General features: G+C 37.2%; 1 protein-coding gene across 6 annotated transcripts in view; it reads left to right on the forward strand.

Annotated features, from left to right (window-relative positions):
• Nucleotides 1-13,390, forward strand: part of CAMK2D (calcium/calmodulin dependent protein kinase II delta) — a 268,816-nt gene extending 255,426 nt beyond the window's left edge. For 3 of the 6 annotated variants that reach the window (XM_040967308.1, XM_040967309.1, XM_040967310.1), the window contains 5 exons: nt 1,569-1,644; nt 5,395-5,489; nt 7,255-7,483; nt 8,629-8,723; nt 10,220-13,390. In XM_040967308.1, the coding sequence (XP_040823242.1) occupies nt 1,569-1,644; nt 5,395-5,489; nt 7,255-7,483; nt 8,629-8,695 (467 nt within the window). In that variant the 3' untranslated portion in view covers nt 8,696-8,723; nt 10,220-13,390. Of the gene's footprint in view, nt 1-1,568; nt 1,645-5,394; nt 5,490-7,254; nt 7,488-8,628; nt 8,724-10,219 lie in introns of those variants that run through there. The other 3 variants (XM_040967313.1, XM_040967314.1, XM_040967312.1) reach the window with 2 other exon arrangements.
• Nucleotides 13,391-14,447: the final 1,057 nt, after the last annotated feature.

Here is a 14,447-nt window from a genome sequence, read left to right on the forward strand (position 1 = left end):
TTCTGCTATTTATGGAATGCCTTTCTGGTGCATCCTCCCCTCCTCTTGGTGTAATTATTGTCACATCACAGACTGCCCCCACTTTGACTTCTGCAGCGGTTATCACATAAGGTTCAGGAAGAGAGAAAGCCAGCTGAGAGAGGACCCTCCACACAGAACACAGCTATCTAGGCTCTTTGCAGTGACTGACCCTTACCCTCACCGTTGATGAGCAGAGAGCCAGCTGGCACCAAACCCTGTCTCTCTAGATTAGATAGTGGGCCTGTGGCAATACTTCCCACCACAAAATGACTCCTTTATACAAATGATTCATTTCCAGCCTCCTACTTTGCTTTAAAGAGTCAGCTATCATATGCTGCCTGCCCATGACTCACGACAGCTCCTTTGCCCCAGGAAAATAAACACTCTGAAGGTCCTGACTTCCAGACCCCTCCTCCCAAGCCAAGACAGTCAGATTGCTTTTATGATGAGGCAGCACTGAAGCATCCTGACTAACTCCCCATTGCTGTCCTTTCAGCCAAAGCACCATTGTTCCAGAGCATAAGGACTAAGACAGAAGGCGGTTTGTGTTACCACAGTTATGCAGGACGAAACGTAAACCAGTTGTGGCCTGCCAAGTGTTGAAGAGCTAAGGGACTAATTATATGGTGTTTGAAATGTTTCTAATCCCACATTATGCTGAAGAGAACATATGGAGACTTTCAAAAACTCCAAGAAGTGCTCCTGAACTTGCCACACTCAAAAACCCAGTCTGAGCTACATGTGATCCACAAAGTATATTGATCATAATGTCCATCTCTTTACTTTGCCTTTTTCCCACTCTTATTTGTTTCACTGTTTAAAAAAAAAATAGTATTGTTTTCTTTCCCTGTCAATCATGTAGCAAACTGAAAGTCTGTCAGTTTTAAATGAGGATTCGCAATGATGAGGATGCTTCAGTAGTCACAGTTTTGTAATCCTTTTTGCTGAGCTGCTCCTCACTGATGCCCTTTATCTTCTGAAATTGGGTCAGCTGGTTTGAGGTTTTGCCAGAGCTTCATGCTGTTAAAGCTACAGCAGATGAATCACCTATTGCCTAACTAAATTAAACTGAAATGTGCCATGGGCAGCATCCCATTACAGAAATATTCCCTACTACTACTTGTGTCAAAAATGGAAGGGATTGACTATATTACCCAGAGTAATCAATCAAATGAAAGGGAATATACGGCCTTGAGTTTCTGAGTGATTTTTGTTTTATAAAGAGTGGAGTATGTCACTGTTTCCCAAACTTGAGTGGGTACAGGAGTCATTTGAGTCCTGTTTTAAATGCAGACTCTGAACCCTCAGAACTGGATTGAGCCTGTACACTCCTAGAAGAGACAGGTGCTGCTGACTGTGTGCTTGGAGCAGCAAAATTGAGGAGAAAGTAACACCATGCTATATCCTGCAAGGCAGGTAGCTTCCATGAAAGTTCTCTGTTTAAGAATAGCAGTATAATCAGAGTAATATTTTATATGGCTTCTCTGCTTTATTCTCATTTTATCTCCAGCTTTTACATTTTATTCTCATTTTATCTTTACCTTTAGCACGAAAGCAGGAGATTATCAAGGTCACTGAACAATTGATTGAAGCCATCAACAATGGAGACTTTGAGGCTTACACGTGAGTACAAGCGCATTTATTTTACTTGCAAGTGCATGACACACGTATTTTCCATGTTAGTACATTCTTCAGTGTAACTGAACACATATGTTTCTAACACCAGCTTTTATCTGTTAACTGTAGTTTTATTTCAAGGCATGAGTGATTGAGTGCTTCCCAGAGAAAAACAAATGCAGTTAAGATTTCAGACAGATGATTGACTCATGATCCAAAGGAAGGGATTTCTTGGCAAGCATGCCGATATGTGACCACCTGTGTATCCATGTGAGAGGAAAGCATGCCTAACAGGACAATCACTAATAGCAACGAGACATTTTTTTTAAATGGCAAAGTAAATGAAAAGTGCAGTTTAGTTTGGTAAATGTTTTTCTTTGAAGCTCTGCATAGGTTCAAAGAAATAAATTAAGATGCAACAGCAGGTAACCTCCCTCTTCACCCAAGACAGCTCAGCTTTTCCTGCATCTCTTTCATGGGTTTGTTTTACATGAATAAGGGGTTCTGATGCCTAATGTAGTATTTATGAACTGCTAGCTCATTGGGTATTAAAGGAAATTGCATGGTTGATGTAAAAATAAAGCATTCAGTTTAAATAGGGCATGAAAGTTTATTGTACTATATGGATCAGTAAGTTAGCTATTTGGGAATAAAAATCTGCCTAAAGCTTATCCTTACTTCAGGCAACAAAATGAGATACATTCAAATAAAGGAGTTCAATGGAAAAATCATTGAATCTGATCTCAGAAAGATCTATAACAGCAGAAAAGGTAATCATAAATCAGAAGATAAAACTGTTAGTGTACCTAGGTTGATAACACTGGTATTATTTAATGAAAAATCCAAAAATATAAAACCAAAGGCAACCAGTAAACTAAGAAAAACCTTTGTAAGATGTGTGTCACAAGTTATTTTTTTCTATTGAGTTGATAAGATTGAGAAGTTAGAAAATATGAAAAGGACATGAACCTACTACTGGAAGAAGTAACAGACTATTGGAACTATAAATGACAAATACACTGTTGAAAGCACATTCTTTTCTGTTATTTACATATATACAAATTTGAGAGCAAGTGCGCTTTCTGCCCATAAAGCTCTGCCAAGGGGTGGGAGAGGGGCAGTGCATCAGACAGTGGTGACTTCTCTACCACAAGCTGTGGCATGAATGGGTGCAGACATGGAAGAAGACAGCAGTTCTCTACTAAAAAAATACTGTAACACCATACCATTCAGCCTGCTCTTTTTATTTATTTGTGTATTTTTGCTTTTACAATTTGTACCTGTCCAAAGAAAAGCACTAGTGGTTTGATTTTTTTAAAATCTGTCTTTGTAATAGCACTCTGCTATGGAATGATTAAAAAGTTGTGTTTTGTTATTGTTGGCTCAGGGTCTCAGGAAGCAATTGAAGCCCAGCAAAACTGAGTATTTTCTATATTCGCAAATTGTATGAATTAGGACATTTTAAATATTACAATACTTTGGGATCACATAAGCTCACTAATTCTGTAATCTGGCTGGATTTTGTACTTTCAGACATGGGAATAATTCAGTAGCACTTCTATCTGGGAATGTTTTGCCAGAACATATTGATGTAGCTCTGCCAGCCAGTCCTTAGAACACCTATTCACAGAATGTACCCACATATGCCAAATGGCATCTTGGTTCATTTTTATTAATCCAAGTATCCTGATCCAAGAGATAGATAGGTGATGGACAAACACAGATAGATTGATGGCAGGTAGGTATATAGATAGAGAGAAAGAGGGGGAAAGTGGGGGAAAGAAGGGAGGGAGAAGGAAGGAAGAAAGAAAAGAACAATGATTGAGTTAAAGACAGGGGGGAAAAAAAAGCTTACAATTACATTGGCTCATGAAGGCTGGGTAAAAATCTGTTATAGAACTTCGTGTTGAGAAAAGTGAAAGGAGATATGAAATTGTGTTTTACTAATCCACCCAAACCCATTACTTCACAGGAAACAACAACCTCCTGGAAGAATAAGTTCATGTTACTGTAGAAACACCACTCTTCCCATTTTGCTGTTTAGAAAGAGATCATACATATCTGACTTCAGGTTTAAACATAGCTGTGCAGTAAGGGAGGCTTGCCATCCCTACCCATCCCCCACTGCCAACTTTCTTCAATAAAACACCAGCTCCACATCTTTATGAAAACCCATAGTAAGCTGTACTCTTAAAATTTAACTTTCTGTTAAACAATTAAGAAATGTTCCTTCTAAGTATACTTCCACTATAAAATTACATGTGACCTCACCCACTGTTTTGCGCTTTAGAGAAACTTGATAAACAATTCAAAATTTTTTGCTTTGTACAACTTTACCTCCCTCATGACCTCATAGTAATTGTTCAAATGCAGATTTTGCTACTTCTGCAAAGCCTGCTATGATGCCTCACAAATCACAGGAACAATTCCATATCCACCCAACCTGACATTTCTAAAGAATTTACATACCTAGCCCAGTGATCCGATGCTGACCCTATCAAACATTTACCCAATCTTCTGTAAACACACCTTGCAGTTTCGCGTTAGCGTAACCTCACACCTGCTGCTTCCCTCCTGCCCTCCACCTTCCCCACACCTAGAAAGCCCTGGCTCATTCTAAAATTTTCTTGCTCTTAAATCTTTCCTGTAACATTATCTGTAAATAATGCAGTATCAAGCATTTTACATTCATCTCTATTCTGGTTTTAATTATTGTGTTATACTTGCTTATTTGGAAAAAATATATATTACATAGTAGTTTTTTATTTTTTTAAGATTTTTTTAGAAAGGCAGATATACAGAGAGAAGAAGATACAAAGAGAAAGAACTATATTCCAAATATAAAACACTGCAAATCGTATAAAATCATATTTGGTTCTGAAATTACATACTTTTGCAATAAATTTTGGTAGGTAACATCATCTCCATTCATGTTAGCCATCTGTACTGTAACTAACTAAAAAGAAGAATCACATTCTATACTTCCTGAATGAACTGTATAGAAGACTGAGTTAGGTTTTAAAGTTTATTTTCTTTGGTATTTTCTTTTACAGTTTATTTTAGTTTTCAAAGAAAGTTAGTAGGAAATCCAAATTAATATATATATATATATATATATTTTTTTTGCTTTGATCCTAGATTCAAGTAAGATTACAGTCTCAAAGTCAGTAGGCTTTCACTGGAGAATTTTTTTTAAAAAAAAGATTTATTTATCTATATGAAGGTCAGAGTTACAGAGAGAGAGGAGAGACACAGAAAGAGAGAGAATTTTCCATTCACTTGTTTACTTCCCAGATGCGCACAGTGGCCAGGGTTGGACATAGCCGAAGCAAATAGCCAGGAGTTTCCTCCAGGTCTTGCATGTGGATAGCAGGGGCCCAAGCACTTGGACCATCCTCATGCTTTTTCTGGGTCATTATTAAGAAGCTGGATCACACTGAAGCAGCTGGGACAGGACAAAGGGGAAGAACAAGAAAATTCACTTTGGCAATAAAAGTAGAAATTCTGAAAAGGAGATCCCTCAAGTTTTACAGGCAATTCTTTGCTTCAACCATGCTAACAGCATTCTCAGTAAAATGACTTGGAAGCCCACTCTTCAACTTTCCTTGCCAAAGTTTATAATAGACATGTTATATTTTGTTTAATGAAGTGTTTCATAGAGGTTCTTTCCTTCAACTGATAAGTAAGAATGCTTACATGTGAAACAAAATTTTAATGAATTTATGTATTGTTGTTTTCATTTTTTTTTTCCGACAGAAAAATCTGTGACCCAGGTCTTACTGCCTTTGAACCTGAAGCTTTGGGTAATTTAGTGGAAGGGATGGACTTTCACCGATTCTACTTTGAGAATGGTACATTTATTCTAAATTTAACAGTATGCCTTTTTTCTTCTTCTCCTTGAATTTTTCCTAAATTTTACAAGCTTTTTTTATATTTTCTGCAATGAGATTTCTTTTAACCTCCATTCCGCATTTAAATTGAAAACCGTGTATGTGACAGGCTTAAAAGTTTGGGTGTTGTGGAAAATAACTGAGTTTGTACAAAAGGAAATACCATCCCACATAAATGCATCCCACATAAATGTCTATGAATGCATAACATCAGTCAGATAATGAGTTGTCAAAAATATATTAATTCAAGGTTTTTTGAGGTTCTTTGTATGAAAAAGAAGCCATAATGTTTAACTTAGAAGCAGACTTTGAAACATATTCAGTGGTTATGGTACTTAAATTTGAAGTAACATACCAAGAAAGATGAGTGATCATATAGCATTTCTGTTCTTGTAAAAATTCTGGTGGTCTCAGGAAATCGCCATGTTTCAGAGGAAGTAGCACAAGAATTTCCTCCTGTAGAAATTCTTTCCAGCATCCAGAAAAGTATGAGTCAGGAATTTTCTTCATCCTTGTGCTTTTTCTTTATATCAAAGAACAGTAGACATTCTGTGGTCCTTAGCTCATACATGAAGTGAATCCACCCATTTTGCAGTGTGACTCCACTGAATTGAAGAGGAATTGTAGTTCCAATTAGGAGAGTCAAGTTCACTTCCAGTAATTATGAGCCTTAACCTGAATATCTGCTTTGGCATAGATTTAAAAAAAAAATGGAATGGATCACTTTTTTAAATATGTGCTAGATATCTCTAGACACATAAAAATAATTATGTGGTACATTTGCTTTAACAAACATTCAGTAAATGGTCTCATATTCTCTGTGTTTCAGCATTCTGGCATCATCTCCTGATGTTCTCTCCATCTAACACCCATTCAACATCATCTCATTTCTAATAAAATTCATTAATCCATTCATATTATGCCATTTGAGCATAACACTACAGACATTGTTATAATCTACGAGTACAGATTTTTCATAATAGGGCATTCTTGTTATGTGACTATGAGAATCAGGTGACATGAACATCAGTTGGTGTGATGTGCAATAAACATTTCTTGGTGACCAAATGAGTAGAATGGGAACCTACCATCCAGAAAATGGGGACTGGAGCTTGGTCAGAGCTTCACAGTTAAAGAGAATAGATTTAGGACCAGAGGTGAGCTCTATGGCCACTATTCGTTTTGGATTTTTACTAGATGATCACAACTAGGCGATCATGGATTTCACCATGATTTACCATTCTGAAGGCTCAGGACAAACTACATAAACAAACTCAGGCTTTCTCCAGCCTATTTTGAAGGTCATGATCTAGTAATAGAAACTAAATAGAAACAGTGTTACTTGATACCATAGTAATTTAATCATCTAAACAGTAGAAACTATTTAGTTCACCTGGCTGGGCCTTATCCGTCTCTATTTGTTATGACTTCCAGCTCTAACCACTCCTCATTATGAATAAGAAATTGGCACAGCTTTTCCCTTCAACCAAAATGTCCAAAGAAGCATGAAAATTTCCTGTACAGTCAATCAGAAGGTGGCTATCCACTCTGGTGCTATCTCTGTAGAGTGCCCAGAATTCAGTTAATGCAAACAATTGGTATATAATTAGTTAATTTGTCAATAGCAGAGAGTTTCCATTCATTGGTCCCAACATACTTTATTACTGATTTATATTTATTTTGCATATAAACTAAATTATTTTATTTTCATGTTATTCTCTTTCAGCTTTGTCAAAAAGCAATAAGCCAATCCACACTATTATCCTGAATCCTCATGTCCATCTGGTAGGGGATGATGCTGCCTGCATAGCATACATTAGGCTCACACAGTACATGGATGGCAGTGGAATGCCAAAGACAATGCAGTCAGAAGAGACCCGGGTGTGGCACCGCCGGGATGGCAAGTGGCAGAATGTTCATTTCCATCGCTCAGGCTCACCAACAATACCCATCAAGTAAATATTTCCATTCTACCAGCTATGTTCTTAATATACCCATGGTCAGATCCTGCTATTTATTCTGTGGTTATTAACATGCCATAGGTTGTTTAATGCTAATAGTTGCTTGTAGTGGTGAAAATATATGCCTTCAAGGACAGTGTCTACAATTCTATGGAAAAATCGATCAAATCAATCATTTGTGATTTGAAACTTGCCATAGAGCCCTATCTGATAGACTAGAAACTACAGACTGTACTGCCCAGCTTATTTCTCATAATGTTAAATCAGGAAAGCTCATGTAGTAAGGCAAAATATGTGTGACTTTATCTTCAGAAAGGAGGGGATTAGAAGGAAAACACAGTGAGAAGTTTCTGACATGGCCCATGTACTCTCCAGGAGCTTCCCTTCATGGATTCTCCTCGGGGACTTAGTAAGAGATATCAAGGTCTTAAATAATGAGTGAAATGTGCAGACATTGAACGATAGACCAAAGAGAAGATAGTCCTAGCTAAAGAGCACTTTGAGGAGAAGTACTGTGTCAGCATTTTAGCTCACTATGTTAGCATTATGTGAAGGAAGGCTGGCTCCAGCTAGAGTGAGTGTAAACAATAGGAAGAGGGGAATATCAGCAAAGTGTGGCAAGACGAAAATAAAGGAGAATTCAGATTCAGAAGCTTGATGCACTGCTGATCTCCTAAATTCTCCCACTTGGAACCCTGTCAATGTTTGGTGGTGTTGAGATGGTGCGTCAGTTCAATCCAGAGATTGCATCATGATTTCTTAGTCTAATGACCCACCAAAGTGGTTTTTAAAGGTCTCTGTAGCTTCAGTGACTACATACCACTATTGGATTTGAAACAGTGAATCAGTGAGGACAAAAATAAACCAAAACAAAGGACAGTGGATTAAAATTCATCCCTAAATCAGTAACTGTATAATTAAGAGAAAAATAAAAAGGATTAAGAAAACTCCAATTTTTGTGTCCAATATAGTTTTCACTAGAAAGAAGTACAGGACAAATTGCTGGTTATCATTGGAAGGAATCCATTCATACCATATGAGGGAGTTAGGTTTTGCTTCAATTCCCTCACGTGAGATAGAGCCTATTTAAGACAACTTCATTTTATGCCCACTGGCTTAAATGGGGCTTCTCTTAATAGGCCACCTTGTATTCCAAATGGGAAAGAAAACTACTCAGGAGGCACCTCTTTGTGGCAAAACATCTAAGGCTGCAAACCATTCACATATGGGTCTTGTAAGTAACATCCTGCTCCGTGATATTATGTGATTGGAGCTCGTGACTGAAAAGCTGCATGGCTCTTTATCTTCCCTTTCGAGGCTATTATATCTTGTATTATATACAATGAAGAAGCATACGGGGTTTTTTGAAAATTCATAACATGTTGCATGAGCTCTTGAATCTAATGTTCACCTGCCTTGTGTAGCATCCCTCTTAATACATTCAAGGTGTTAAACAGAAACTACAGACGAATCTGCTCTCAACACTTGGATGTTGTAATTTTAGAATCCTCCAGTTCTCACATCAGAAGTCAGTTATGTCCCATCATTTTCAGAAAACTCTCCAATTATTCAGACCTAATTTATCCCAAGTTTTAAAGTCCTTTGATGTCTTACTGTTTTTCAAGAGGTTGCAGTTCTTGCAAGCAGTTGGCAAAGGTTAATGTATAAATTAATTTGCTGTGCCTGACTCACTGCAGTCATTCTTAACCATGAAAACAGGCCACAAGAGAAAATCAAGCCAAAACGTAAAAATCACAAAATGGGTAATTCCAGAAGGATACTTGGAAGTTAACTGTAATTAAATTCATGCCCCTGTTTTTAAAGATTTGTATCTTAAACAAGGATTCAGATATGTATCCTGTTGTAGTGAATGCTTTCTCCATTCAGAACACTGTTATGAGAGCTTTAAAAAGCAGTGCTCTCAGTTGTTGCTATAAAAGCAGTGTTCCAGATGAATAAGAATAACCATGTTTCCTCTACTTTTAAAGCTATAGTCCTTGTGAGTTGAAGTCTAGGCCTGATTTCCCAAGGATCCTAAGAATAATGACACAACCTGGGATGAACTTGGGGTTTATTTCAACCAAACAATAATATAGATGATTTAGCCTATAAATACCTATTTAATAATGTGATTTGATTGCAGCTATAGTGCTGTGTTTTTATTTTTAGCTTTAAATTTTTGTAAACAAATCATACTGTTATATTAATATTATTTTTGACACTGTACTCATTTTAATGATTCAATTATTTTTTAAAAATTTTATTTATTTTTATTACAAAGTCAGATATACAGAGAGGAGGAGAGACAGAGAGGAAGATCTTCTGTCCAATGGTTCACTCCCCAAGTAACCACAACGGCTGGAACTGAGCCAATCCAAAGCCAGGAGCCAGGAGCTTCTTCCAGGTCTCCCACATGGGTGCAGGGTCCCAAAGCTTTGGGCTGTCCTTGACTGTTTTCCCAGGTTACAGGCAGGGAGCTGGATGGGAAGTGGAGCTGCCAGGATTAGAACCGGTGCCCATATGGGATCCTGGCGTGTTCAACACGAAGACTTTAACCGCTACGCTGTCGCACTGGGCCCAATTCAGTGTTCTTTTGTATGTAATTTTTGTCAGTCTCTTCTCTTTAGCTGAGTTCAAAAACTGTAGCCTGGTCCAATGTATAGCAAGACAATTTGGTAGTAATTTGGAAAACAATATATTATATTTCCTCCTCCCCCTTTCTCTTTTCAGCTAAATATCAACAGTGCCACTTCTGCGTTCTGTGTTCTCAAGGCACCCGGATGGTAACCCTGGACCGTCCTCTCCTGCTCTTCATGCATGTTTTTGAGTGCATGAAGTTGTGAAGGTCCTACATGTAATGCATATGTGATGCATCATCTTATCATATATTCCTTCCTATACATTGTTTACATTTCAACAAAGGGGATGTTCCATGCAAATGTAAATCACTGTTGGCAAACAACAGGGAGAGGTCAGACAAATTCCACAATCGAGTACAAGCTGTTCATCATGTTTCTGTTTATGCCAAGATGTAACAGACTTCAAATATTACTGCTCTCTGAATGACAGCTCGTAAAAGAAATGTAGATTGTTTTTTGAAACTCATTGCTGTTAATCTCTTTTGGCTTGTTTGGGGTTTTTTGTTTGTTTGTTTGTTTTTTAAAGCAAAAAAAAATATATATATATATATATATAAATATACTTTCAGTTTCCTGGTGTGAACCTGATTGAAATGAGTGATTTTTCACCGAAAGGTTGGCTGTTTAACAGTTGAAATGGGTTGATAGATGGGCAGAAGCACTTATGAATGTGGAAGCAAGAATCTGTTTGTTTGTTTCCATCTAAAGCCATGTCATTTTTGGTCAAACTGTTGTAAACTGGGAAAATCATTTATGAATTTGATCACTTTTCATCTATACTCACTATTCTGGTGAATTTGCCTAACTGAAAAAATCCCTCCCCCTGTTTTTCAACTCTGCTGTTTTCTTCATTGTATTCTAAGTCATTATTAGTTTTTGACTTTGACTTTGCATTTGTTTTAGCATTGTTCTCTTTTTCTTCTTCTTCTTCTTTTTTTTTTTTTTTTTTGGCTAGTGGTGTGTAAACAAAGAATAAAAGTGAAACGTACTTAATAAGAATACAATAAAAAGGCATTTGGAAGGGAAACTTTCACTTCTGTCATCTGCAGGACTTAGCAACGTTTTGTACAAGAAGATTTTAAAGGTGCTTTATCCAGAATTGGCAGTGGTTTGGACCTCAGTGTCCTAAGGAACCCAATTTTTAGAGCTGCAATAGAGGCAAGGAAGTCCTTCCCGTCACTGCAGCATGTACTATGACTGGGGCACTTGCCCAGCGAGAATAGAGCCAAGCACAGATGAGAATTTTGCTCAGATGCACTTGTTTCCACCTTGCAAAATGCTAGGGCCCCTCCTGCACATCACTAGCTCATTTCCTAAAGCTAGAGAGGATGTTATTGTTTCTTTCCAGTGTTCCAAACTTGACTTTTGTGGTTTTTTAGATTCTCTCTTGGATCAGAGTATCACTTTCCTCCTTGGAGCTGTGATTTTTTTCAACTTTAAAATTTAAAGAAAAGGGAAACATCCTGGGCTTTGTGCTTCTCATTTTACTTCTGTTGACTCAGTTTCTGTGAGGCTTTCTCTCTTCCTTGAAATGCTCTATAGTGCATGGAATCTCCATGGACGTTAATCTAAGGCTAGTCATCCATGGCCCTTAGAAACCTATTTTTTAAGCTTTAGGCAAAAGAAAAAAAAAGCCCTCTTTCATTTCACCTTTCTTTGTTGATTACTAATCACTGTAGATATTGTTGTTAGTGGATGTATGGTAGATGGGTTGAAGCTTTTCTGATAATTATTACACAATTTAAGACAATTATATATTTAAAATATATACAGCAAATGTATTGAGCCATGTTAACCTGCCAATGAGATCTGTGAAAAAGTAATGGCCTCATTTTTCCCTTTTTAATTTCTTTTACCTTTTTGTGAAGCGGCTATATGTGGCATACATGTATTTTTAAAAAATTAGCTGTAGAGTGGTTTTCTTTTTTTTACACTTTTAACAGCATGTGGTGTTGAAGTATTGTTGTAGATCAAGTTTGTTTTCCACACTAAGACATGAGGACATTGTGATTTGTTCCCTACGCCACAACTGAATTACACATTTATGATCTTCTCGTATCATTTTGAAACACTGCAGTTTACCATGGGACACTGTATATATTTCTTGCCATAATGGTAAATGACTGATTGATATATTTAAGAGTTAATAAATTTGTGATTTCTGCTGACAATGTGTCCATCTTTATTTCTTACAAAGAGGTGCTAAACTTAATGCTTGAATCGTGCTAGCCAATGCTGAAGGCACTGTCCCACTGTGGTCTCACCAAGCACATCACAACTTGCACTTGGTGTTAGTGGCAAGTTAAATGTTCTCTATGTACCAAACCATGGTCTCTCCTGGGAAAATGTGCTGAGAGTAAAATAGCTAACTGCCCACGAGTCCTAGAAACATTGAAATGTGAGCCCTGACATCTGTCCTTCACTGCTAGCATTTTCAGTTTCTAACTCAACACTGACCAGTACGTGCGTCAGTCCACATGCAGGTGAGTTAAGTGGACAGAAGTGCTCAACTTACTGCCATTTGCTAGAAGCATCACCTTCTCTCACATTTGTTTATGCTGTTTTATGTATGTTCTCCACCTGGAATATCTTTCTCCTACTTATTCGATCTGATTCTTTCTCATTCTTTAAAGTGCAGTTTAGAATATCAACCCCACCATCAGCATTTGGTAGAAAGTGCTCACAGCTTGCTTGAGCTGCTACTAACCATGTTGTTTCAGAAAAGGTCTTTATTTTTGCCTCCTGTACTGAAGGACAATGTTATTATAGTCATTCTGGTAGCTCTGAACTCAAACTAGGACCCAGAAGGGAGAAAATGTTATTAAATAGTTGATGAACTGAGAGAACTGAGACTAAACCATCTATGAGAACTATGGGAGCCTTAAAATGTAATCAGATAGTCCTGGGTTGATGTTACTATTGTCTTGATACCCGAGCAAACTGCTTCGTCCTTCTGAACCTGTTTCATATTTGTAAAAGAATATACATACTAATTTTACAAGTGTATTGTGAAAACTAGAGATTGTAGGTACCAATGGCCTGGAATAATCTTTAATGAAGATAAAATAGTAGCAGTTGTAATATTAATCACTGAAATTAATATAATATTGCTATGATTACTATTCCTTACTCAGGGAATATATAACTCTTATTTTGCTGTTGGCTGCTCTTTTCATATAGGATGATTGTTATTAATAAGGATATACACATATTCTAATGTCTTGGGAAGATGACAGAGGCACTGAAGAATGCTGCCATCCAACAAAAAAAAAGGGAGAAAAGGAAATGGAGTTAAATCAGTATATCTAGGAAAATTTTCCAGAAGTATCACTAAAATTTCAAGTTTATATGTAAATTAAATCATATATAATGTAAGTGCAAACATAGATGAATCAACCTTTGAACAATTGAATTAAATAAAATTCTGACTTCTACAAATACATCACAGTTTTGTGGTCTCCTTTGTCAGATTTGAAAAAGTGAAAAGTTTATACACAGATTGTAATGAGAATCAGTGTGTTCCTGTGATGTGAACAGTGCATGGTCATCAGCCGTGTTGGTCTAAGACACCAGCACGAGGTCCTTGCAGCATCTATGTTTTTCTCTCCAATGAAAGCAGAGCCTGAAAGCAAGCTGCAATGTTCTGCAGAGTCAAGTGAGAAAAATCGATAGCAGATTAATCATAATCTTACCCCAAAATGATTTGTATTTTAAAGGCATTTACTATTTTACAATGACAGTTGAACATGTCTGGATTAAAAAGTGTTTTTACAGGTTTTTTTTAATGAGTTACCCACATTTTAAAATTGGGTGTTTTGTGTAAACATCATCATTTCTGGCTTCATCTGTTTGAAAAATGATAAGATTCTGCTACACCAGCCACCAGTTCTTTATTCATGGTGGCAGTACTTACAGATTGACTCCACTTGTAGAGAAGGGCCTGTGCCTCACTCCTGGGAATGTGCCACTGGCTGTTGAGGCTTGACCCATATCCACACTCCTTGGCACAATGTAACCAGAAGAGAAGGCACACAACCATCTCAACAGAGATTATACGTGTGTGGCCACTCATCTCCCTCTCATACATTAAGGCTGATCTGAATCAAATACTAAATTCTTTTGTTCTTTCTCTTCCACTTTTCTACCAACTATTTCAGACAGTATTTGCTCTCCTCCACTGCCAACACTTCCTCCCTCATCTTCATTTAGGTGATAATCTTGTTTCCTGCTTCACTACAAGAAATGAAATTATTTCTGTGTCTCTGGCTTCACACTCTGCCTTTTCTTCTGTTACAATGGAGAAAGCTCTGGTAAAACCC

Source organism: Ochotona curzoniae, unplaced genomic scaffold, assembly GCF_017591425.1.
Source record: "Ochotona curzoniae isolate NIBS_2020 unplaced genomic scaffold, NIBS_Ocur_1.0 scaffold_4506, whole genome shotgun sequence".
Taxonomy (NCBI): domain Eukaryota; kingdom Metazoa; phylum Chordata; class Mammalia; order Lagomorpha; family Ochotonidae; genus Ochotona; species Ochotona curzoniae.